This window comes from Nicotiana sylvestris, chromosome 5 (assembly GCF_000393655.2).
Source record: "Nicotiana sylvestris chromosome 5, ASM39365v2, whole genome shotgun sequence".
Taxonomy (NCBI): Eukaryota; Viridiplantae; Streptophyta; class Magnoliopsida; order Solanales; family Solanaceae; genus Nicotiana; species Nicotiana sylvestris.
The window spans coordinates 86,817,377-86,836,236 of record NC_091061.1 but is presented as its reverse complement, the minus strand read 5'-3'; the positions used below and the strand labels follow the sequence as shown (position 1 = coordinate 86,836,236).

The 18,860-nt window shown below is 40.3% G+C and overlaps 1 protein-coding gene across 1 annotated transcript; it reads right to left on the bottom strand.

The window, feature by feature from the left end:
- Window positions 1–10,216: 10,216 nt before the first annotated feature.
- On the bottom strand, window positions 10,217–11,223 carry LOC138868928 (uncharacterized). Its single transcript, XM_070146510.1, has 2 exons — window positions 11,215–11,223; window positions 10,217–11,122 (listed from the first exon to the last, which is right to left on the bottom strand). Exons 1-2 carry the CDS (start codon window positions 11,221–11,223, stop codon window positions 10,217–10,219), a joined length of 915 nt encoding a protein of 304 aa, XP_070002611.1.
- Between the last annotated feature and the right edge of the window lie 7,637 nt (window positions 11,224–18,860).

Here is an 18,860-nt window from a genome sequence, read left to right as displayed (position 1 = left end):
GTGGTGCGACCGGTGCCAGAATAATGGCACGAGAACTCTATTGTGGCATGTTGCCCAATAATCTTGAAAAAGACCTCTTGATGTGCCCAATGCCACCACATTCGAAACACCCATCTTGTTGTTGTGGTTGCAGAAACTGAAACTGACCTAAACAGTCTAGATAATTACGGTGATAACTCTAAATCGGGAGAGCACTGATAGGAGCTGATGGTGCACTATAGGATAGCTGCCCAGAATAAGGCACATAAGGACCATGACTCCCTGAAGCATTGTAAGATGCCTGAAGCACTGACTGAAATGGACTAAGAGGAAGGCCTCTACCAAAAGTACTCCTACCTCCAGATAAGGCACCATTAAAACCACTGGAATGACGAGGCCTCTTATCAGACACCTGCTCCCTCTCTTGAGCACAAACCATGTCGATATGTCTAGCAATATCTGTAGCCGTTTGGAAGGAAATATCATTCCCGGTCTCCTTAGCCATTGTAGCCTGATTGTGTAAGTGAGTCCATCAATAAATCTCCTCACTCTCTCCCTCTCAGTAGGAAGCAAAATAATGGCATGAAGAGCTAGGTATACAAAAAGAGTCTTGTACTAGGTAATAGTCATACTACCCTGCTGAAGGCGCTCAAACTTCATGCGATACTCCTCTCTCAGGGTGACAGGGATGAACTTCTCTAGAAATAACTATGAGAACTAATCCCAAGTAAGTGCAGGCGACCCAGTTTGTCTGGTCAACATATAATATCTCCACCACATATTGGCTGAACCAGTCATTTGAAGCACAACAAAATCTACCCCATTGGTCTCAACTATTCTCATGTTCCGCAGAATGTCATGACAGCGGTCAAGATAGTCTAGTAGGTCCTTATAAGGTGCACCACTGAAGTGAGCTGGAAAGAGCTTAGTAAACCAGTCCAATCTCAATAAACCTCAGGAGACATGGTGGGCCTATCACCGGCCTGTGCCACAATAACCGACTGAACTACCCCAACCGATGGGGCTGCTAGGGTCTGATACTTGGGAGCCATCTGCTCCAGAGTGTGAATAGCGGGAGTCTATACTCCTCCCCCAGCCTAAGAGATGGATGGTGCTACCGAAAATGTACCGGCCTTGGCCACACTCTCTATAAGGCCTACCAAATGGACTAGGGCATCCTGAAGCACTTGAGTGGCTATGAACCCCTCCGGGACCTGAGATGGTCCATCAGGTACAATCTGGCTAGAACCTGCTCATCAAAATCTACTTGAGGCACCACTACTAGTACTATTGCCCGAGCTCTGCCTCTGCCTCTGTCTCTGGTGTGACCTCGACTTGTACCTCTGCCCTTAGTAGGAGTTCCCACTAGGGGCTCCGACTGCTGTGCTGTGGTAGATGCAGTACGTGTTCTCGCCATCTGCGAGAGAATAATAATAGAAGAGTTCAATCATCAATAATTATAAAATCACACGATAGAGAAGAATATAAGTGAAATTGTTCCTAAACTTCATAGAATCTAGAAGATAAGTAGAGACGTCTCTTTACCGATCCTCCAAACTCTACTAAGCCTGCTCATGACTCGTGAGACCTAGGCAACCTAGTGCTCTGATACCAACTTGTCACAACCCGAAATTCCCACCTTCGGGACCGTGATGGCGCCTAACATTTCACTTGCCAGACAAACCAACGTTAAATACATTTTAAGCAGTTTTTAAACAAATTGAATTTAGATGAATCCAATTACTAAAGAATTGAGATGGAACCGAAATAAAATGTGAAAACCCAATACAACAAAAATATATTAATACATCCCCGAATCTGGCGTCACAAGTGCATGAGCTACTAGAATAGTACAAATAAAGGTTTGAATAAAAGTAAAGATGTATGAAGGAGAATACACAGCTAAGATAAAGAAGAAGGGGACTCTAGGGGATTGCAAATGCTGAACAACTATACCTCAAGTCTACACTCAATAGCCGACCCGATCAATATGCGGAGCGCCGCTGGGACTGACTCCAAAATTTGCACAAGAAGTGCATAGTGTAGTATGAGTACAACCGACTCCATGTACTCTGTAAGTGCCGAGCCTAATCTCGATGAAGTAGTGATGAGGTTATGGTAGTCACTTACAATAACCTGTATGAATATAAAATATTGACAGGAAAGGAAAATACGGAAATGAAATAAGGCATTTCACTCATGGAAATAACTCAATCCTCAAGGAACACTTGTAAATACCAGAAATACCAATCCTTAGAGTCTAGTACGAAAACACCAAAGCCAACACAATACAACAAGGAAAGTAAGTCGCATAAACTTGTTGTGGCGCACAACCCAATCCCACCGTACAACAATTCTCTCTTATTCCTCCATATAACTATCAGTAATAATAAATAAATATGTGTTGCGGTGTGCAATCCTATCCTACCATATAATCATAGCCAATATCATAATTCACCCTTATTTCACCATATCAATCTACCCTTATTTTACCTGTTGCAGTGTGCAACCCGATCTACCGTATGAATATAAATTTACCCTTATTCCACCTGTTATGGCGTGCAATCCGATCCATAAATAAATCAACAAATGCAACCAATTTAACAATCCTAATCACAAGAATTTCTACGATTAACGAATGTGAAAGCTACAAGTAACGTAGGAATCTCGTACCATATCATGAAAGACTACAATTAACACTGAACAACAAGACAACTCAAATATATGGTAGGTAACAGGTACAAATAAGACAATTAAGGCAATTATCAATTAAGCATGGAAAAATGAAAGGGATTTACATTTATAATGTGAGGATAGTAGATGACAAGTAATAAGTTAAGGCATAGGAAGAAGTTAAGGCATGTAACAATTATAGTATAGAACAATATAATTAATGAAGTACGAGTAAGCATAGAAACACGTGATTGGTGGTGTATAGACACTCGTCACCTCGCATATATGCTGCTACACATGAAATTTATGTAGCACATAGCTCAAGGGTTCCTATCCCCTCAAATCAAGGCTAGACCCAACAGTTACCTCATTCCACAATCAACTCAAAGTTCAACCACGACCTTGCCTTTCGAACAAGCCTCCAAATCAACCAATCTAACAAATTATTGCCAAATGATGCAAAATAAGCTTTAACAATTATTGAAAGAAATTCAATTTAGATCATTATTGAAAAAGTCAACAAAATTCAACCCTGGGCTCGCTTGGTCCAAACCCGAAATTCGCACCAAAACCCGATTACCCATTCTCCCCAGTTCGGTTATGTAATTAGTTTCGAAATCCAACCTCAATTTGAGGTCTAAATTCCAAAGTTATAAAAATCCTTAATTCTACCCAAATACCTAATTTCTACCATAAAAATCCTAGATTTAATATTAAAAACTTGTGAAATTGTTACACCCCATGTTTTCGTACGTGAGAGTACGTCGTAAGTCAATTGATGTAATTTACAAAATGAGATTATATTTGGAAGTATATAAAATAAGTTAATCATGTTACCTTGAAAGTTACAAGTATATAAATATCATGAATAACAAGTACCAAGAGGGTGAGAAGGCTTAGAAGCTAAACGAATTGAAGAAAATAAATTTCGTCGAAAGTCGACAAGTTGGGAATGTAATAACATGACCTTTTGGGGTGACACTAGGGTTCTTAACATGATAAGAAGGTTATGTTATGAGTTATTATAGTTGTATTATAGTCGTATGTTGAGATTTGAAGTCAAGCGAGTTGTGGAACAAAAGTTGGCAAAGGTCATCACAAGTTACATTCATAAATGTGCTGAAAATTAGGTTTAATGTAGCTGAGCTTTTCTAAAAATATAATTACGGGTTGATATACCTACCAAATTTAAGATCTACGAGTCTAGTTTCTTACTCACTTAATCGTTCGTCAATACGACATCGAAGTAGAGAGATACTCGCATTTTTGCAAGACTGCTCAAGCAGCTCCCATGGGACCCACAAAGTCGGTGCAAAACTCCAGCTTGTATTTAAGTCAATTCTATATAGTTTTAACTCATTTATCTCGCCCATAACATTTCCTACATTCTCCTAAATTATCTCCAATGGTTGCTCCATGATTCTATGATAAAAACCTAAGATAATAATATGAATCCAGCACTAGAAACCCCATGGTGCTTGCTAGATCGTAGTTCTTCATCTTGTGGCTGTTTTGGAGGGTACTTCAAAGTTATGTAACCTCAAATTTTGTGTTTATCTTGTTTATTAAGGTATTAATAAGTCCCTCCCTCATATATATTAGAGTTTCAAGGAGAAATACAAGTGTTTACGCACCAACTTGAACACAAAAGTTGATTCAAGAAGAAAATACAACTCCTATAGTGTTGTGGTGTGATTGAGGGTCGTTGTGAGGTACACCCACTGGGGATTTCAAGTTTTATACTTCCTAAGGTAACTAAATCATGTTCTTAGTTTTTCTTAAGGTTATTCATTTTTTGGTTGAGTTGCTTGAGTGAAAATCTACAAGATAGTAATTAACATGGCATAAGGAATCGTTATCTTTTTTTTTGTGGGTTGTGCTGAGGCTATATATATGATTTGTTGTGGTTGGAAATTATTATAAATAGTTTGTATTGTGTCTTCTGTTGTTAATCTTATCTATGTGCTAATTCAGTTGATTGAAGAAGATAACACGAAAAATAAGAGGTTGACGATAAATGTTAAGGTGGTAGGTGTGTGGACTATTTTTGAAGATTATTCTTATTGATGTTTTGGGATAAAAATGATATGGTAAGTAAACGTATGATGTTATATAAGATTATAGGAAGATTCATGGAAAAGGAATTGGATTAAATTACATTTTGTTAATTGTAAATCGAGCTTGCCATTCAAAATGGTTGTTGAAGTAATCAGAGAGCATATTGTGAATTATATTGTTATTGTTTGGGCTGTTTGGTGACTTTAGTAACTTATAAGATGTAGTAAAAATAAGGGAGGTGCTGTCTATTTTCTTTTAGAATATTGAGTTTTAAATATGAGAGTCACAATACTTATATGATGACGGCAAATTCGAGATACTCATTGTAGACGTAAGAAGATCATGTTGAGCTTGGTTGACAATTGGAGAGAAGAATGCAAAGGTATATTAAGACACTTTCTTATTTCTTTTGGCATGATCTAAAGTGAAATGAACATAAACGATACGCTATTTTATAACAGATCTACTCATAGCAACTAAGGTTGTCCATGTTGTTCTTTCCTCATAAAATTATTGTAAGAAAGTATGTATGATCCTTGAATCCTATTGAAGTTCATATTGATGGTATGATGTACATAATGTTAATTGAAGGTGCAACGACCTTACGGCACCCCCGGAAGGTTGAGAATGTGATTCCATGAGTCCAACATATATTATGTATATGTATCTATTTTACTCTACCGAGTCGCGCTATAGTCGACCGGGCATGACACCTATTATGCAACCACTGATCAATTAGATTTTACCAAGCTTCACGTAGTCTGGTACGATTCTACCGAGCCTTATGATGACCGGGTATATTTTTACCGGGTTTATTCGAGGCCGGGTATGATATGATGCCCAGAGAGGCGTATGTTTTTTAAAAGTTTATGTACGTATATGTATCACGCATTTCATGCTAGTAGCCCTCAGAGGCACTCAGATGCTACATGTTGTATCTCCTCTATCTCTTTTACATTACTGTTCTTATTTATGTTTTACTGCCTTACATGCTCGGTACTTTATTCGTACTGACGTCCCTTTTTCCCGGGGATGCTGCGTTTCATACCCGCAGGTCCCGATAGACAGGTTGACAGTCCTCCTAGTAGGCTATCAGCTCAGCGGAAGGTGTTGGTGCATTCCATTTGCTCCAGAGTTGCCTATTTGATCAATATGATTTTGGACGTGTATTGATTGGTATGGCAGGACCCTGTTCCGACCTTTATGATGTTTATGTATTCTTAGAGACTTTTAGATGGATGTCATGTATATGGATACTTTATGGCCTTGTCGGCCTATGTTTTGAGTATACAAATGATTATGTCGGCCTTATAGGCCAGTATGTCACATGTATAAGTTCCTATATCATGTTGGTCGTCCTATGTCTAGCATCCCTTTAGGTCTTATTAGTTATCTCATGATGGCCCTTCTGGCCCATTTACCCATGATGATGTGATAAGAAAGATAGGGTAGGTTGGTACTCGGCTGAGTAAGGTACTGGGTGCCCATCATGGCCCTCCGATTTGGCTCGTGATAGAAATATAACGGGTAATTGAAAGAAAGTAGATTAAAGTCACTTACCAATGAATTTAGGAAGAAAAGTTCTTGGAAAAATTGCCTCTAGGATGTTTAGGGTTGAGAATATGAAAGAATAAGCTAAAATCCCGGCTTTCTCAGCTTTTGACCTGACGCAGATGTCGCAATCGCGAACTGGGGCTCGCAATTACGAACCCCACAAATGCGAATGGCTTTGCAAATGCGAACTCTTGTCCTCTGCAAATGCGACCTTTTGATCGCAAATGCGATCTTTTGCTGACCCAAACCCTCTTCACAAATGCGAAGAAATTGTTCACAAATTCAACTTGACAAGAATTTGAATGTTCGCAATTGCGAGATCAGAGACTAGCACCAAAACCAGATGTACCAGCTATTTTTCCTAAGTCCAAAACCACTCCGAAACCTATCCGAAACTCACCCGAGCCCTCAGGGGTCCAAACCAAACACACACACACAAGTCTAAAAACATCATATGAACTCGCTGGCACGATCAAAATACAACAATAACACCTAGAACTCTGAATCATATTCTAAAACGAATGAATTTCTCATCCGGACATCCGAATCACGTCAAATCAACTCCGTTTTACACTGAGCTTATACCAAGTTCTGAACTAGAATCTAGACCCGATAGCATCAAAGTCAAACTTCGGTCAAACTTAAAATTTCTTTAAACCATTAAACTTCAAATTTTCAATAAATTGCGATAAATCGGGCTAGGACTTTCGAATTCTATTTCGGGCATACACTTAAGTCTCAAATCACGATACGGACCCATCGGGACCGTCAAAATATAGATCAGTGTCTGTTTGCTCAAAACATTGACCGAAGTCCACTCAGATGAGTTTTAAAGCATGATTTCATATTTTTATCAATTTTTCACATAAAAACCTTTTGAAAAAAATACGGACTATGCATGCAAATTGAGAAAGGATAAACGGAGCTATTCATGATTTTAAAATACAGAATTAAGGGTTAAAATTATAAATGACCTATCGAGCCATCACAGTTCTTTATATTAAGAATGAGGGAATCTTTAATTGTGATGTAATTAAGTTTCTTGTGTAGTAAATATTTATTTTAGAATAATAATTAGTTTTTTTATGTGGTAATTATAGCAGATTCTGAAACAAGCTTTTTCTAAGCTAATACTTCAAAACATACGTTAAATTTATTCCATCTTAAATCTTCACGAGTTGTTCATTCTTGTTGAAACTTAAAAAGGAGGCATAATAACGTGTGAAAATAAAGGTGATAAATTATGAAACTGAAATAAATCTAAGTTGAACATGTCAACAAATGATAAGGACTTTTATATGATAATTTCCTTTGTTGAGGTAGCTATAAGATCAATATTTTCTTTTTCATGAACATACACTTTTCTTTCATTACTCAAATTTTTCATATAATATTTTTGTATTTTTTAATCAATATTTTCTTTTTCATGAACATACACTTTTCTTTCATTGCTCAATTTTTCATATAATATTTTTATATTTTTTAAATAATTTTTTATTTATTGAGATATGGTACACACGCAACACGCATATCTATGGACTGATTTAGAATTAACAGTAGTAGACGATGTAGCGTGGTTCAACGATCTTAGTACTTCTGATATGAAGTATATGTATATATTAAAAATGTAAGAAAAAATTAATTTAATTTATAATTTTTAAATAGTAATGAATTCATCGTATGAACCAAAAAGTTGAACCTGTTAAAATAAATTTTAGATTCACCTCTTTGTAATAGTACACGCAACTTCTTAGAATTGCAGATCCGCCTCGAGTTATGCATTCGGGTTTGCCTTTATTTGTTCTGTTGAAGGGAGTAGAAGAGACTGGAATGTCTGCAAACAATTGGAATAGCATATGAGAAGTGTCCAAAAGGCATTAAAAACAATTCTAGGAATAATTCGTCTCCTGCTTCTGTTCCTTTGAGTATACCTCAACTTTAACTTCAAATAAAATTGATGCCGCGCCACAGCTGATTCCATATTACAACAACAACAACGACCCAGTGAAATCACACTAGTGGAGTCTGGGGAGGGTAATGTGTACGCAGACCTAACCCCTACCCCAAAGAAGTAGAGAGGCTATTTCTGAAAGACTCTCGGCTCAAGAAGACAAAAAGACAAAAGAAGACAATATTAGTAACACCACCGAAATAATATGAACAAATATGACAAATAGGAACAACATGAAATCAAGAAGAATGATACAAAGCAAAGCAAAAGCAAAATAGTATCCTTACCAAAGTAGTCTCATGAAGTTATGGTATAAGACAAGACTCGACTACCTCCTAACCTACAACCCTAATACTCGACCTCCACATGTTCCTATCAAATGCCATGTCCTCGAAAATCTGCGACCTCGCCATATCCTGCCTAATCACCTCCCCCCAATACTTCTTAGGTCGTCCTCTACCTCTTCTCGTGCCCTCCACAACCAGTCGTTCGCACCTCCTTACCGGAGCATCTGGGATTCTCCTCTGAACATGCCCGAATCATCTGAGCCTTGCTTCCCGCATCTTGTCATCAATGGGAGTCACGCATACCTTCTCCCGAATATCATCATTCCTAATCTTATCCATCCTAGTATGCCCGTCATCCACCTCAACATCCTCATTTCTGCTACTTTCATCCTCTGGATATGTGATTTCTTAACCGGCCAACACTCAACCTCATACATCATGGCCGGCCTAACCACCGCTTTATAGAACTTACCTTTGAGTATCAGTGGCACTCTCTTGTCACACAATACTCCAGATGCTAATCTCCACTTCATCCATCCTACCCCAATACGGTGTGTAACATCCTCGTCAATCTCCCATCCCCCCGGGATAACCGACCCAAGGTACTTGAAGCTGCCTCTACTCGAGATGACCTGTGATTCAAGCCTCACATCCACACCCACTTCCCTCTGCTCAGCACTGAACTTACACTCCAGGTATTCCGTCTTTGTCCTACTAAGCTTGAAACCCTTAGATTCAAGAGTCTGTCTCCAAACCTCCAGCCTCTCGTTAACACTGGTTCGCAACTCATCAATAAGAACTATGTCATCGGCGAATAACATGTATCATGGCACATCCCCTTGAATGTGATGTGTCAATGCGTCCATTACCAGGGCGAATAGGAACGGACTGAGCGCAGAGCCTTGGTGTAACCCCATAACAACCGAAGTATCCTCAGAGTCGCCTCCTACTGTCCTAACTTGAGTCTTCGCCCCATCATACATGTCCTTAATCGTCATAATGTAGGGAATCGACACACCTTTTGCCTTCAAGCTTCTCTAAAGAACTTCTCTAGGAACCTTATCATACGTTTTTTCTAGGTCAATAAACACCATGCGCAGATCTTTCTTCCTATCCCTGTACTGTTCAACCAGCCTCTTAACAAGGTGTATAGTTTCTGTAGTAGATCGACCCGGCATGAAACCAAACTGGTTGTCGGAAACGGACATTGTCATCCTCAACCTCACTATAACCACCATCTCCCATACTTTCATAGTATGACTTAGTAATTTGATACCCCTATAATTGTTACAGCTCAGGATATTACCCTTGTTCTTATATAGTGGGACCACCGTACTCTACCTCCACTCTTCCAGCATCCTCTTCGCCTTAAAAATAACATTCAATAACCTAGTTAACCACTCTAAACCTGCTTTCTCCCCACACTTCCAAAATTCTACTGGAATCTCGTCAGGCCCAGTCGCTTTTCCCCTACTCATCTTACTCATAACTACCGTGACCTCCTCAACCTTGATGCGCCTGCAGTACCTAGAGTCACTGTGACTCTCGGAATGCTCCAATTCATCGAGCACAATATCTTGATCCCCTACTTCGTTAAGAAGTTCTTGAAAGTAAGTCTACCATCTCGTCTTAATTTGGGAATATTCTATCAATACTCTACCATCGTCATCCTTGATGCATCTCACTCGATCTAAATCTCGAGCTTTCCTCTCTCTCAGCTTGGCCAGCCTAAATAACTTCTTCTCCCCGCCTTTTCTCCTAGTTCCTCGTACATACGACTATAATCCGCAATCTTAGCCTCCGTGACCGCCAGCTTCGCGTCCTTCCTAGCTACCTTATACTTATCCATGCACGCTCGCCTCTCCTCCTTAGCTATGCTCCCCACTAACGTCCGGTACGCCTCCTTCTTTGCTTCCACTTTACCTTGTACCATTTCATTCCACCACCAGTCACCTTTGTGCCTGTCGGAGATGCCCATCGAGACCCCTAACACCTCTCTCGTACCCTCCATTATACAGTCTGCTGTTATTGACCACATAGTGCTTGCGTCACCACTGCTCCTCCAAGCTCCCAAAGCCGCCAACCGCCCCTCCAACTCTTGGGCTTTATCTTTAGTTAAGGCTCTCCACCTGATTCTCGGTCTTCCTCGAGCAGACATTTTCCTCTTCTTTACCATAATACCAACGTCCATCACCAAGAGCCTATGTTGCGTCACGAGTATCTCACATGGAATCACCTTGAAATCCTTGCACAACCCTCTGTCACGCCTCCTGAGGAGGAGATAGTCAATTTGAGTCTGTGCCACCGCATTCTGAAAAGTAACCAAATGCTCCTCCCTCTTCGGAAAGCTAGAGTTTGCAATTACCAATCCAAAAGCCTTAGCAAAGTCCAGTAACGAGGTTCCTCCTCCATTCCTCTCCCCAAAATCGAAGCCTCCATGCACGTCGTCATACCCACCTGCGGTTGACCCAATATGACCGTTGAAATCTCCTCCTATAAATAACTTCTCAACAGGTGGTACCTGACGTACAATCTCATCTAACCCCTTCCAAAAGCATCGTTTAACCTCCTCATCTAGGCCCGCATAAGGCGCATAGGTGCTAACGATGTATAGGGTGCACTAACCTACCACCAACTTAATAATCATCAACTGACAATTCACTCGTCTAACCTCAACCACAGACTCTCGAAGTTCCCTATCCATCAAAATACCCACTCCATTCTTACCCTTATGGGTTCCTGAGTACCAAAGTTTATACCCGTCCGTGTCCCTCGCATTCGACCCTGCCCACCTTGTCTCTTGGACACACGCTATATTGACCCTTCTCTTCTGGAGGATCTTCGCCAACTCTATAGACTTACCTGTCAATGTACCTACATTCCATGACCCAATTCACAACCGATAAACACCCTTGTTCCCTTTACCTCCCTTGCCTCCCAACCCCCGCCCTACCTCCCGACCCATCCCCCGCACCCCCCGAGGACATGAGCACACTCGACCATCCCAGACCACAGCCACTATACCTCCGGCGAACTAAGGGGAATCTAATGCGGTGAAATTGTCGATGAGGTTCCTCACAATTTGATTCCATATTCTCCGCCAAAATTGTACACTCTCTTATCTTTATCCTAATATTTTGTCTATTCAACAACTTTTATATATTTCTCGCTCTTTATGATTCTTTTTTAAAAACTTTTGGTTGAAACTTTTGTAGACATGATTTATTTAGTTAGGTTATTTTAGTGTGAAGTTTATATTCTTAAATAAAAAGATCAAATTCTTAATTAATTTTTTTTAATTATGCAACCTCTTGAGATATCTCCTCATAATTTGATTCCATTTCTTCAAAAAAGAAAAAGAAAAGATATATAGCCTCATGAAAGAGCATTAAGGATCATTTCGCTTTTCATTTTAGTCACATATTTCTATTGAATTATATGACTTTCTGTTAATAGAGCTTTTCTTAAAATAACAAAAAGGGGCATGTGTATCTATACCCGCTTTTTGGGTCACGTTTTAACTTGTGCCCGCTTTACAAAAAAACATTACAAGCGTACCCATTTTTTCGCGTAACATAAGCATACGAGGCTGAAGTAGCAAAGGCAATCACGCAAAACTTCAGCATTCTAGTAGACGGGCATGAAGTAGCAAGTGTGCTAAAATTTTTGTTTGTAATTGCTGAACTTAAGCATAGTAGCTGAGGTTTTGTTCTCTATTTGCTGAAGTTTTTGTTGGTAATTGCTGAACTTAAGCATAGTAGCTGAAGTTTTGTTCTCTATTTGCTGAAGTTTTTGTTTGTAATTGCTGAACTTAAGAATAGTAGCTGAAGTTTTGTTCTCCATTTGCTGAAGTTTTTGTCCTAAATAAGCTGAAGTTTTTTATCCTGGGTTCATTAGTTTTGTCATTAAGCTTTTTCAAAAACTTCAGCAGAAGATACTGAAGTTATTTAGTTCATTTATAAAAACTTCAGTACTAAATAAGCTGAAGTTTTTTTGTCATGGATAAGCTTTTCAAAAACTTCACCAGAAGATGCTGAAGTTATTTAGTTCATTTGTAAAACTTCAGCACTAAATAAACTTACTCTCGGCCGCCCCCTTGTGTGAATAGTTTCTTAACTTGTGTTTAATCCAAAATGATTTCATTGACAGAAATTGGGGCTTTTTGATATTTTCAATTTATGTTTGGTGTGATGACCCAAAATGGCATCACTTGTGTTGCAATGAAATTCTATGTTCCGATGCCTTAAAAACCTCCCTTAACACCACCTCGATTTGCATGCACAGTCCAGGCGCGTAGCCGGAAAGCTTAAATGTGAAAATCTGTGAAAAATGATAAGTATTGACTGTAAAATGAATAAATTTAACTTCGGTCAACGTTTTGGATAAACGGACCCGGACCCATGATTTGACGGTCCTGGAAAGTCCATAGGAAAATATGGGACTTGGGCATATGCCCGGAATCGGATTCCGAGGTCCCAAGTCTGAGAAACAAATTTTTTAAAGAAAATTATTTTCTAAAATTGTTTAAAGAAATTTGAAATGACATTTGCTTAGAACATGGTGGTTTCGGCGCCCGGTACAGGTCTTACATAAGATTTAAGATATTTCTGTGGAATTTGGTGAAAACGGATGTCATATGACGTGATTCGGACTTAAATCGCAAAATTGATGTTTAAAAAAGTTTTGAGAAAATTTCTTTGATATCGATATTGAATTTGATGTTCATGATGTTATTTTAATAATTTGATTACACGAATAAGTCCGTAGGATGTTTTTGAGGTTTTGTGTGCGCTTGGTTTGGAGTTTCGAGGGCTCGGGTGAGTTTCGGGTAGGTTCCGAGATGTCTTAGGCTTAAAAACTAAGCATTTCAGGTAGGTTCCGGGGTGTCTTAGGCTTAAAAACTGAGTTGTTGCAGGCTTAGAGAGGTGGAGGACCTGTGAATAGGCCAGTGCGGTCCGCGGGATATGGACTGCTGCCACGGAGAGGCCTGTGCGGCTGCACTAGTTTTGGTGCGGTCCGCGGTGAAGAATAATTCACTAGTCCAATTTCAGAAGCCTATATCTTTTGATATACAAGGAATTTTGAGATGATTCAAAACGAAAGTTGTACCCCTTCGTGTCTAGTTCCAGAAAGGTAAAGAATTTACAATTTGGATATTTGTAAAGAAAGTTATGGCCAAAATAATAAGACCTGCCTGTACGGCCGCAGTTGATTTTGTGCGGTCCGCACAGGGCATCTCAGGGCAGTATATTTAGACGGGATTTTCAGACCCCAAAAACATAAGAGGCGGTTTTTCAAACAACCTTTCTTCTCCAAATCAATTGTAAGTCATTTTTAAATAGTTTTCTTCAATCTTTAACTTCTTTTAACATGATTTCAATTTCAAATCAATGATTTCATGGGGGAAATTGGGTGTTTTGGGTAGAACCTAGGTTTTTCAAAAATTGGAGATTTGGACCTCGATTTGAGGCCCGATTTCAAAATAAATTACATATTTGAGCTCCTGGGGGAATGGGTAATAGGGTTTTGGTTCGAACCTCGGGTTTTGACCACGTGGGCCCGAGGCGATTTTGACTTTTTGGGTAAAATTTGGAAAACTCATTTTCATGCATTCAAATTGATTCATTTTGCGTTTATTGATGTAATTAAGTAACTTGTGGCTAGATACGAGCAAATTGGCGGATGAATCAAGGGGTAAAGCTATAATTGAAACTTGAGTTGGGTTTGAGGCATCGAGGTAAGTGTTCGGTCTAACCTTAGCTTGAGGGATTAGGAGTTGAGTCCTATTTGTTAATTACTTCTTGTTGAGTACGACGTATAGGCATGGTGACGGGTATCTATACGTTGGAGTCGAGCATCACCGTGAGCCTTAAATTGATAGTTGTTGTGTTCTTAAATGTTACTACGGATGCTTTAATTGATGATTCTCGATATTGAGCAAAGATTTAGTTTATTCTTGTGAATTTTATTTATGATTAAGTATTGGTATTAATTGATCTGAGTAGAAGTTGAGTTAGGATTGTTTATAGCTAATTCTCCCTTGCTGGGATGATTGTTTCGATATTGTTGCTCCCTTACCGGGAAGTTATTATATTGCTTTTGTACCCTTGTCGGGATTCCTTGTGATTTTGTGTTGGCTTGCAAATGGGAGCGGGCGGTACGCCTACCACAAGATTTAATGAAATGGGAGCGGGTGGTACGCCTACCACAAGATATGATGAAATGGGAGTGAGTGGTACGCCTACCACAAGATATGATAAATGGGAGCGGGTGGTATGCCTACCACAAGATATGATGAAATGGGAGTCGGTGGTACGCCTACAACAAGATAAGATGAAATGAGAGCGGGTGGTACGCCTACCACGAGGCTTGATGAAATGGGAGCGGGTGGTACGGCTACCACGAGATTTAATGAAATGAGAGCGGGTGGTACGCCTACCACAAGATATGATGAAATGGAATCGGGTTGCACGCCTACAACAAGATGTAAATTGAAAGTGAAATTTGCCTTAATTTTCCTTATCCTTGTTAGAAGTTAAATTTTCGTTTCCTTATAATTTTATTGAGATTCTGCCATATCTGTTATTCCCCGAAGCATGTTTCCCCTCCCCAGTTTTAATTTTTCGTTTCCGTCTATCTTTTCGCTGTATATATACATAACTACACAGATTTATTTGGAGTCTGGTCCTAGCCTCGTCACTACCTCGTCGGGGTGAGGCCATACACTTACCGGTACATGGGGTCAGTTGTGTTGATGCTACACTCTACACTTATGTGCAGATACAGGAGCAGCGCTTGGTCAGCAACATTAGGGGAGCTAACCTTCAGTCCACCGAGACACCGAGGTAGCCCTGCAGGCGTTTGCAGGCCCGGCATCTCTTCTATCCATTTAGATGTTCTGTTTTCTTTTGTATCCGAGACAGACTATATTTCTTTTTTCAGACACTTGTATGTAGCATTCCTAGACAATCCATGAATGTTGTGACACCAATTTCTGGGTAGAGATATATATTGGATTTTTATTCGTATCGGTTTTTGTATAATATTTATCTAAGTCTTCCGCTTAAATTTCATCTTTCGTCATTATATAAATGATGATTACCTACTAATTTAATTGGTTAAAAAGTCTAAAATGAAAGAGGTTTGATTTTCCGCATTTCGTGGCTTGCCTAGCTTCTATGAGTAGGCGCCATCACGACTCCCGAGGGTGGAAAATCCTAGTCGTGATAAGTTGGTATCAGAGCTCTAGGTTATATAGGTCTCACAATTCACGGACAAGCTCGGTAGAGTCTGAGGGATCGGTTCATAGACTTCTGTAGTTATCCCTAGAGGCTACAGGGTTAGGAAAAACTTCACATTCGTTTTTTCTTGTTGTGCGGTTTGTTTCTCAATGCTAATTGAATTTCTACTTTGTTCTTTCGCAGATGGCGAGAACATACGCTTCTTCATCCACTGCTCAGCAGCCCGAGCCCCGAACAACAGCTTCCACGAGGGGCAGTGGGCGAGGCCGAGGTAGGGGCAGAGCTCAGCCCCGAGCAGTAGCACTAGTGACGGAGCCGCAAGTTGATTTTGATGAGGAGGTTCCGGCCCCAGCAGTTCGGATGGGCCCAACTCAGGTCCTAGAGGGGTTTATTGCTACCCCAGTTCTTCAGGATGCTCTGATCCGATTAGTGGGCCTCATGGAGAGTGTCACCCGGGCAGGCTTGCTCCCCGTAGCACCAGCCGTCTCTCAGGCTGGAGGAGGGGCCCAGACTACTGCTACTCGCACTCCGGAGCAGGTAGCTCCCCAGATTCAGACTCTAGCAGTTCAGCCAGTTGGAGCAGTTCAGCAGGGTGTGGTAGCTCAGACCGGCGATGGAACGGCTATGTCTGCCGATGCTTTGTGGAGGATGGATAGGTTCACCAAGCTCTTCACTTTTACTTTCAGCGGTGCATCTGCTGATGATCCTTAGGATTACCTAGACAGCTGCCACGAGGTTCTCAGGAACATAGGTATTGTTGAGACCAATGGGGTCAATTTTGCTACGTTTCGCTTGTTTGGATCCGCCAAGACTTGGTGGAGGGATTATTGCTTAGCTAGACCAGCCGGATCGCCATCCTTGACTTGGTAGCAGTTCATACAACTATCTCTGGAGAAGTTTCTCCTCATTACTCAGAGAGAGGACTATCAGAGGCAGTTTGAGCGCCTCCAGCAGGGTTCCATAACTGTTACTCAGTATGAGACCAGGTTCATTGACTTAGCTCGCCATGCTTTTGTCATACTACCTTCTGAGAGAGAGAGAGAGGGTGATGAGGTTTATTGATGGTCTTATTCAGCCGATTCGTCTTCAGATGACTAGGGAGACTGGGAGTGAGATATCTTTCCGGGAGGCGGCAAATGTAGCCAGGAGAGTGGAGATGGTCCTATCATAGGGAGGTGGTCATGGGTCGGATAAGAGGCCCCGTCATTCAGGCAGATTCAGTGGTACCTCGTCTGGAGGTAGAGATTCATATGGTAGAGGCCATCCCCCTAGGCCTTTACAGTCAGTACTCCAGGTTTCTCACGGTGCGTCAGGTGTCACACTTTTTTTTTCACCTACACCCCTGGAAGGGTATAAATATAAGGGAGTTTTTCCAATTAAAGGACAATCAAAAGGATTTGTTTAAAGATTCGGAGTCACCACTTAGGATAATTTATGGTGTCCAAGTCACCGGTTTAAAATCCCGAATCGAGGAAGTTGACTCTATTATCGGTCTGCGAACACAGAAATCCGGGTAAGGAATTCTGTTAACCCGGGAGAAGGTGTTAGGCATTTCCCGGTTCCGTGGTTCTAGCACGGTCGCTTTGATCATACTTGGCTTAATCAAATTGTTTAATTACTCAATTTTAAATCCTACGTGCATTAGCCGCTTTTAATTAGGAAGTTATCTTGAAACAGGTCACGCGTACGTGTACCTATTTGTTTGGCGTATCAAAAATCCTGTCACGCGAACGTGTCCACAATTAATAACGCTTTGTTATTAGTAAGAAAGTTTGGCCGAAGTTGCACGAACGCATACCTCAATTTGTTTTGGGCATCTAAATCTAGGTGTAGCAAATCAAATCGAATTAACAAATAATGACAATAGAAATCTTATAGGCTATAACCAATAGCAAATTCACATAGCGTTAAGTACACTAAAACTATCCAAATTAGTAGAACAGTTGAAATCTAATATACAAAAAAAACGAAAAAAAAACAAAGAAAAGACATTACCACATAGACAAGATTAGAAAAAGGAAGAAAATATTATGATATCAATTGGTTAGTAAATTAAATGCACAAACCTTTCCAGGGAATCAAATTGGTTTAATTTGAAATTTGCAATAGCTTCTTTCGTAAGGTGCACCACACGAACGGAGATTAGCTTTTTTACTGATTAACAACTTGTAATTCAACAACTATCACGAGAAAACTGCGTGTGTGCGTGTTTTATGTATGTGCACAGGCGGAAGGACAAAAGAAGGGATTTTTCAAAGAAGAGAAGAAGCCACGGCTGCTGATCTTTTTTAGTCTCCTCTAGGTCTACTCATTGAAATTTCTTTTTTTTTTACACAAAATGATCTTGCATTTGCATCAAGTCAAATTTCAACAAAATTTCAGCAATAACATATTTGCATTCATCAGTATAGAACACAAAGGTGAAGGATATGGACCTCAAAGTGGATCTCCAACAGAAATGGAATGAGCCATTGATGACCAAAACAGTGGTCGGAAGCCTCGACGGAACTACGACCTACATCCTGAAGCTAGCCGGGAACGTGACAACATTCATCGACGGACCTCGCATCGGCAACCAAAATCAGCAGACTTTCGGACCTCAAACAAACACCATGATTTTGAATCCAAAACCGAAATCAAATGCATAAGAAAAAAAAAACATAAGCTCTTTTATATATGTACACATATATTTTTCAGTTTCTTTTGCGTTTTTTTTTGGTTTTGTTCTTCTTTATCCCCTGTATTTATGTATGTGTGTGCGTTGCTGAGCAGTGACAGATGAAGAAGAAGAAGCAGCAATGAGTGGCCGAGGCTATGGTTCGATTTCCGGCATGGGGAGGGTTGTTTGCTTGGTGAGGCAATGACGTTGGGGTGGAGCTTCTTTCATGGCTGTTGCGGCTGAAACTCCATTAGAGCTCTATGTTATTATTTCATTCCCTGTTTTGGTTGTCAAGTGAAAAGGAACTCACACACACAAGATTGAACTCGAAAGAAGATGAGGACGACATGGAAGGGTCTGTTCGTTTTGGTCTTGAGAACGAGGAAGAAACCCGGCATCGATGGGGAAGGTCGTTTGGTTCCCGGAGAAACAGAACGGTGGGGAGGGATCTGTTGATG